Consider the following 8,655-nt stretch of genomic DNA (forward strand, 5'->3'; position numbering starts at 1 on the left):
AGTGTTTTTGAGGGCCCGTTCACACTAGTACAGTGCGTTAATCGCACAGTCATATGCGATTAACGCACCTCATTACACAATCGCACTTACCGCGCATTCTGGTGTGGGAGGTGCGCTGCATTGCTATCCCACAGTTCGCCCGCACTGGAAGCTCGGTACCGCAATGCCATGCGTTCCAGTGCAGTGCGAATAGGGTCATGACTTGATCACCAAGGACAAATGTGGGTCCTGAGGTTACACAGGTTGAGAACCACTGTTCTAGAACATACATTTTGGTATTATTGACTTATATGAAAAATATTCATGGATAGTGACAGGGTGAAGGGCCCTGCACATTGTTTATAAATAGACACTGGGGTCATGGTCGGATTTTCTTGAGAGTCTCTGTCCGATTGGTTAGAAGCTCCATCACATTAAAGAGCCCAGAGTCACCAAGGGCAGATGTACAGGACTCCGGGGGTGGGTCATGAATGCAAGGTATGATATATACTGTGCAATGAGAGAAAGGATCAGATCATATTTTCTGTTTATAAAAAAAAAAACAACCAAAAAAACATTAAAGCGGCAAAAACTATATCATATAACTCTGGATGCCATACTGTATTGACATATAACTCTGGATACCATACTGTGTTGACAATAAAGTTTTAATATTTGACATTATTGCAAAAAATATTAAATATTTGGTTACATTTTTAAAAGTGCATTTATCGGGAACTGTGTAGAAAAGGGGTTTCCCTTAACAATATACATTATTGTTCTAAATTTGGTCTATTGCAATGTTTTCCAAACTGTGGTCCGTGGTGTATCACTGTTAAACTGGGTATACACGTTGGTTAGAATTTTGTACGTTAAATTCTCTTCATACTTAATAGGGTATTGACTTATATGAAAAATATTCATGGATAGTCACAGGGTGAAGGGCCCTGCACATTGTTTGTAAATAGACTCTAATGTGATGGAGCTTCTAACCAATCGGACAGAGATTCCCAAAAAAAAACCCAAAGGGTTTTAACCAATCCCTCCAGCATCCAAAACAAAAAGAAAAATATATATATCTTTTTATTTATTTTTTTCCCTTTATCAGATAAGGTTGTTTTTGCCTGTAAAACTACTGTTAAAGTATAGGTTTTGTAGATGTTGGTTGACAATAGGTTGCCTTCCAAGGATGTTGTTCCTTAGTAACTTTGAGTGTGTATTTCTTCAAATGAGGACAGTGTGACCGGAAAGCCTGAATAACATCAGGGCTAACAACGCAGTAGCAATGAATCTCCTCCAGTTTAAGGCACTTTGTGGCTACGTCAATCAAAGCTGAGTCAAGAGCTTTCGAGGTGGTGGTCTGTATCACAAGCTTCCTGAGGGTCCGCACATAGTGACTGCTGACAAATGTTAGTGGTCTTGTCATTTCATTGTAAGTGTTGAGCTGTAATGTATTTACAGGGATATCCGGCCTTAGGATTTGTGGAATTTTCCATGCCGGGACAGTATGGTCAAACTCCATATCCACAGACAGAGATGGGTGGTGTTGACAAATTTCTTTCCAAACCTTATCAGAAATACCAAGAGTGTACTTATCCAGATGCTCACACAAGATATCAAGATGCCTAAAGGGTGGTCTGTCTGGCTTCATCAGCTCTCGGAATACATCTTCTGAAAGACTGGAACAAAAGACACCTAGAACAGACAGTTTCGGACACCTCTGTAAGACCTCAATCAGAGTGTCAGGAGTCACTTTGCAAACCAATGTTCCATTGTTGATGTACAAGCTTTGTAGATTTGGACTCCCAGTAGCAATGAGCCTTGTAAAACCATCACTGAGAGTAAATGGAAGTTTTCTTAAGTCAATGTGATGGAGGTCTATGCAGCTTTCTTTCCTGCACAGTTCCATAATGCTGTCCAAAATCTCTGTGCCGGAATCAAACAAAGGGTTCTCCCCACAACATATGATAGTCAGGCTCTGTAACTTTTCGCCTTCTTTGGCCAAACATTCAAGAATCTGAATGAAATTTTTTCTATTTGCTTCTTTGGACTGGTCAAGCACAATCTTCAGTTGTCTAATCTGACCTAGGAAACCTTGTAAGCCATCTAGGGACTGTAGCTGATCCTCCGTTGTCCAGCTAGGAAAGAAGAAAATACAGGATGTGACTGGAATATTTTTTAACTTCACCTGAACAATGTACATCTGAGGAAAATGTACTCGATTATGCTTGGTGGATGCTGAATGACATGCTTCCTTTTGCTGGTTTGTGTCTATACCAAACCTGTCATGAGAGGGTTTCCACTGTTACCCTACCTGAGGAAATGCTAGCTAGACTGAGTGAGTGAGCGGTGGAGACACAGGTAAGTAATAACCTTTTTGGTGATTTTTTATTTATGTTTTCTACTTTTTTTATGTTTTTTGCATAGATCTACTGCTTGGTAGCAGTAAATACATGCAAAAAAACCCCAGAGGGTTTAATTATGTTTTAAAGCTGAACTCTGGGAAAAATCCAAAATTACCCTTTCATTCAGTCTACTCCCACACTGCAAGTGTTAAATGCTCATTTATGTCTAGGGGAACATTAAAAAGCAGCTTTTCTAGGAGAATGGCGCATGTTTGTCATGTGGCTAGTTCAGGCAATATTTCAGGTGGACAATGTGATATGGCTGCCTACAAGAGTTGTATATTACAATGCAGACTGCAAACTACGATTGTGACACTTATGCACAAGGCGGTTGCATAGCTATCACACACTGAGAATCACAATGAATTTAATGAAGCAGCCTGAGGCTGTTGCCTCAGACGGCATCTCTTTGGGGTATGTGTGGGGGGTAGAATAGCTGGCAGAGCGGCATGGCCACTCTGCTGCACAATGTTTGCAGTGTGCCTGCCTCCCCCTTTCTGGACAGAGCGTTCCAGTTTGCTAAGAGCTGGGCGAGATGATGTATAAGGGCCAACTCTTAGCAACCTGAGATGCTCTAACTGGCATCCCACCCGTCTGCTGGCAACGAGTGATGTAGCTGGTTGCCAGGAGCTGGGCGGGACGCCAGCCAGAGCCTCCCAGGTTGCTAACAGCCAGGCGTGGAGATGTAGAGCTTGCAGAGGGAGGTGTCACTCTCATGTATGGCAGTGCTGTTTCCTCTACACACGTACCGCTGCTCTGATTACGTGCACCACCACCCCATAGGTGGCAAAAAGGCTAGGGGTACCACTGGTACCTGTCACGGCTTGCTGGTGTGAACAGACCCTTATTGTGACACCGTAATAACGGTCATCGAGGAGATTCCTGAACCCACAGTAGCAACATTTCTAAAAGTGGCCATACAAGTAGCCCTGTGGGCTAAACGAGAATAATCACTTGATTCCCCCATCAACACTAAAGAGGAATCTCGCCTGCTATTGTATACTGATAGCTGGCTCCTATGGCTGTCAGAATAACCAAATGGTGACTGCGCTGATTGCTGCAGTCACTGCTCAGTCAACAATTTTCCATATTTTACAATAGGCACCACCTGTCTTGACAAAAGTCTGGGTTGTACCAGCAGGGTCACCCACATATCTATTTTCAGCAGGAAAATGGATGGAATTTGATCCCTGCATGGCCAGTTTAACCTGCACAGGTTTATTGTTAGCAAGGATAGCCAATTCATACTTTGAAAGAAAGAGACATTTGTAAAGTTAAGTGTAAAATCCCTAATTCCAATAATTATACTCGTCAGCCAGTTATTTGCTATTCCAGGAAAAGGCATCAGTGGATTGTGACACATCGAAAGCAAAAAAGGCAAACATCTGTTTCTGTATCCTTCTGCCAACTTTTACATTTATTGAGGTTCAAATAAAGGAAACTTTATATAATAGAAACTATGTTTTCATATAGAAAACGTATCTTCAGCAGTCTCTTTATAACATAGTTCTTAAAGGAGAACCCCAGATAAAAATCAATAATTAAAGGATTATTAAACGTTCAGCATTTTTTAGCATATATCTACTGCTAGCAAGCAGTAGATATATGCAAAAACATTTTTTTTAAAACTACTGTTCAAACAGGTTTAAACTTACCTGAAGCTTTGCCGCACGCTCCCGTCCGAACATCTGAAGTCTCGGGCGGCCGCAAAGGATCTTGGAGCGGGCGCATGCACAGTTCAGATGTTCAGCCGGGAGACGAGGAGAGACACAAGGTAAGTCTATGGAGCAGCATGCACCCACACAGATACCGTGGGACAGAAAGTGCCAGCTAACACAGAGGAGTCAGTGCTGTATCAGAGACCGGCACCAGCTGGGGGGACTCCTGAAAACTACAGTAAAGAAGAAGATGATCGAATCAAGAGGCATCATTTAAGGTAAGTCCTTACACTAACATTGGGTGGGGGGGAATTATCCTTTAATGTCACTTTAAATTAGACATACCCACAATGTGTTTATATCAGTTTCCTATAATTCCTTGCAAAGCAGAAATCAGACAATTGGAAGGTTAGGCACTATGAGCCGCTTAGGGTGTATTGCATCGGTGCCGATACTGAGTAGTTGGGCGAGTACTCGTACCCGCCCAAATGCTCCAATACTTGCTCCTCCTCATAGCGGAACTTCCGGGCAGAGGGAGATTTCCTTTGACCGGCAGTGCCGTGAGGGAACATGGAGCCGGCTTCCTGATTGGCAGAGAAGCTGGCTCCATACTGTTTGGTTGGCTCCATGCTGATTGGCTGCGGGTGCCGGTGGCAACCCTAGTAGAGGCGTTAGTGAAGGCAAATCTTTCTTTAGGGTACTGTCACTGTAAGACCACATGCACCCAGATGTAAAAACGAAATGCACACTGTTGCATGGTTGCAGGTGAATGCAGGTCTATGTGTTTCAATGGGGACATGCACACAGGTGTGTAAATATGCACCACATTCACATCCGTAACACAACATTTTTACATGCCTATGCATCCAAATGCATGCGTACGCGTGTAAAGTCCAAAGAAAAAAAATGACACTAAAGAATTTTACACATCTGTGTTTATGCGTCTAAACGCAAACATTTTACTGATCCTTTACGCTGGATCTTTTTCGTCCAGATAAAACTTGCATACATGCTCTGTACATTTCTGAAGGCTGTGTGCATGTAACCTTAGTCCCCGCTCATACCTAACCGTGAATGTGTGCAAAACTGCACGTTGTACGCATGCTTTGACACACGTTCATGGAAAGCATAAAAAACAAGCAACGTGCTTGCAGTGCCATTATGTTAATGGCACGCCAAACGCAGCCTAGCAAAAAAATTTCCCACACGTGAATACGCGTTAAAACTTGCACAAACGCGTGGGAAAATATGCGGGACATGTAGCAGATTGAGCTACATGTGTGACTATCCCACATTTGTCACGCATGTGAAATCAATGGGGACGCGGGGCAAACAGCTGTGAACTCACAGAAATGCAAGACGTATGTTCCCGATATGTCATGGTGTGAACTGGGATTTACTGTCAGTGATGGGCTCATGCACATGGCTATATAAAAAAACTGTGTTTTTATCAGTACGTCATTTTTATGTTTTGGGGTCTTAATGCAGTTCTATGGTTTCTAGAGGCTCATGCACGCAGTGCATAAAGATCAGTAAACGCACTGCGTTCAGATCCAGCAGATCAAAACGGAATAATCTGCTTCCAAGGTCAGTAAATGACACGTGTACACATATAAATGCATGTACATGCGTACACAGGTATGAACGTAAACTTAATGAAATGGAAGCAGAATTTTACACGCCTGCACGTTGTAGAAAATAAACATTTACGCATCTATACGCACATAAACATGAGCATGCGTTTTTTACACTGGATCTTTCTGCCAGTAAGATCCTGGGCAGCAAATCAGTAATTTAATTACGGCCATGTTCATGGGGCCCTATAATAGGAATATGAATGGAATATTGTGTCAGCTGTCATGGGCCAGTTCTGGCCTCGGGGACCATCATTAAGCTCTGCAGTTCTCAGGATCACAGGTGAAATAATCTGCATTCTCCTATGATAGGAATACAAAGTGTTCTAGAGGTTGAAAAGATGTCATAGCATAGCAAATATAATAATTCATAAGGATCCAGATATAAACCTCATTACCTACCGGATTTCTGTGTAGTGCCAGACAGAGCTTGTAGCCACAGCAGATGCCCAGGACTGGCAGACCTGGGACACAGCCCGTCTATCTGTGAGTGGCAGGAAATAGAACACTTGGGTGAGGACGTCTTGAGGCATGTACTCCCATTGCTCTGACATTGTTCCTCTCTGTCCAGGTTAACCTGTTATGAGCAAGCACAGGTAATATACCATATAGCACCGTCATAGGTTGTTACCAAACATGGTCAAAGCAGAGTGCCACACCTTTCATTGGTCTATGGACACTACTCTTGTGCAAGAAACATTTATGAGTCTTTTCATAGATATTACCTAACAGGTCATCAGGAGATTAGTTGTGGCATGTGGAAGGTGGAAGTCAGTTAGAGCAAGACAAACACTGATATGCATTATGTAAAGAGAGAATTGCTCCGAGTAAAAGGTTGTTGGGTAACTTCCCAGGGGTAGGCAATCTTGGCACTCCAGCTGTTGTGGAACTTCAAGTCCCATGAGGCATTGCAAGAATGACAGTTACAGGCATGACTCCTAGAGGCACAGGCATGTTGGAAATTGTAGTCTCAGCACAGCCAAGGTTGCCTAGTCCTGTAGTAGGTAACTCCCTGTAGTCGGGATATGTAGGAGGTTCCAGTACAATGTCAGCGTCTTTGTTTGTTAGGGTTGGAATGTTGATAGATCATTTGGGCTCATTCACACTGAGGCATTATTGTTATGCATGATAAAACACTAGTTTTACCATCCATTTACACCTTACAGGTTAATGCGTGATAGGATGTGCGTTGCGTTGCAGTGCCTAAGGATGTGCCTTGCAGTAGAATGGGTCCCCCATGACAATTGTACAGTACATGCCAAGGCACCTGCAGTACAGCGCACCACAAGGAATATTGCAAGAGTTGTGATGTGCTGCATTGACTAATGTCAGAAAAGATGCACCTGCAGCACATTTAAGTGAACATTTACTCTCCGGATCCACTCTATCCCTCTGCAATCCCCCCATAATATAAAGTGATTTTTAAAATGTTTTTGTCCGGCCCTGCCTTTCCTTGCAGATGTTCTTCCTAACTGAGGATGACATTTCCCTGTTCCCACAGCCTCCTGAGATAGCCCCATCACACATCTCAGGAAGCTGAAGGAGCAGCAACTCATAGGGGCCGGAGGGTGGACCTGGCCACGTGTCAGAGGGGACCCATCTGCAGAACCCGAAAGAGACAGCCAACTCCCAATGACATCATAGTAGTAGATGGCAGTGCAGGACCCCGGTCGTGGCAGATCACAGCAGGACAACACTTAACAGAAAACATACTCACCTGCCCAGTGAATTCAGAGAACAGAATAACATACTCACCTGCCCAGTGAATTCAGAGAACAGAATAACATACTCACCTGCCCAGTGAATTCAGAGAACAGAATAACATACTCACCTGCCCAGTGAATTCAGAGAACAGAATAACAAGAGTAGTTTTTTAGATTTAGGCTTCATTCACACTGTTAAGTCTGTGCTGCGTGCACGGCCGTATCAGGCCACTCCCGGGAAGGACAGGTGTGATTGCACGCAGCAACCTGTTCTTCTCTATGGGAGTACGCGGCCGTACGCTCACCCGAACTGCACATCCATATGGGTGCAGGTGTCTGTGCTCGGACACAGACAGGAATCATCCTGTCTGCACATCACCCGGACTGCACATCCGTGCTCGTACGCAATCACACGCAGCACCTGTCCGTCCCGGGAGCGGCCCGATACGGCCATGCACACTGGATCAGTTGAACCATAAGGGCTTGTTTCCACCAGCCCATGCGCTCATCGCACTGTCCCGTGCCCGGAATGCAAGGGATTGCATACACAAAGTCTCCTTGCATTCTGGGGCGGGAGGGGGCGTGGCAGTGCTATTCATGTCAATGGCACTACAGACACCCACACACAGGATCGCATGGTAAAACAATGCCCTGCGTTCCAGTGCTGTATAATCACAAAAAGAATTGTGTATGCACTTTTTTTTTTTCTTCAATCGTGCTGCATTGGAAAGCAGGGCATTTTTTTTTTACCATGCGGTCCTGTGCATCCGATCGCACTGCGAGCAAGGGGGTCGTATCTGCATGAATGGCACTGCCACGCCCCCTCCCGCCCCAGAATGCAAGGATACTTTGTGTATGCAATGCCTTGCATTCCGGGCACGGGACAGTGCAATGAGCGCACAAGCTGGTAGAAACAAGCCCTAAAGGAGACGCAATAAGGACCAAGATACCCCAGTGTGTAATTGTTAAGACTTGGTGCTGCCCTGGCCAACGATTGCTTTACAGGAAATGCGGACCTGGTGGGAGCTGCTGTCCTGGCCAACGATTGCTTTACAGGAAAAGCGGACCTGGTAGGAGCTGCTAGTTGCTATCTGTCCTCTACTTACCAGGGATTTCCCTCTCTTTGGAGGGATTTTATCTCGCTTCCTGTTGTGGCTATCAGACAGGAAGTGAAGGGAAACCTCTCCCAATGCGACACAGATGGCAAAAGAAAAGCCGATGGGGGTTATAATTCTCCCTTACTCTATCCAAACTAAAGCAATAGGTTTTGGCTTCA

At 44.4% G+C, this 8,655-nt stretch overlaps 1 protein-coding gene across 1 annotated transcript; it reads right to left on the bottom strand.

The window, feature by feature from the left end:
- Positions 1-1,098: 1,098 nt before the first annotated feature.
- FBXL8 (F-box and leucine rich repeat protein 8) lies at positions 1,099-6,254 on the bottom strand. Its single transcript, XM_018564866.1, has 2 exons — positions 6,079-6,254; positions 1,099-2,117 (listed from the first exon to the last, which is right to left on the bottom strand). The coding sequence occupies exons 1-2, from the start codon at positions 6,228-6,230 to the stop codon at positions 1,118-1,120; spliced, it is 1,152 nt and encodes a 383-aa protein (XP_018420368.1). The 5' UTR covers positions 6,231-6,254; the 3' UTR covers positions 1,099-1,117.
- Between the last annotated feature and the right edge of the window lie 2,401 nt (positions 6,255-8,655).

The sequence above is a fragment of the Nanorana parkeri genome, unplaced genomic scaffold, assembly GCF_000935625.1.
Source record: "Nanorana parkeri isolate BGI_ZX_2015 unplaced genomic scaffold, ASM93562v1 scaffold790, whole genome shotgun sequence".
In the NCBI taxonomy this organism is placed as follows: domain Eukaryota; kingdom Metazoa; phylum Chordata; class Amphibia; order Anura; family Dicroglossidae; genus Nanorana; species Nanorana parkeri.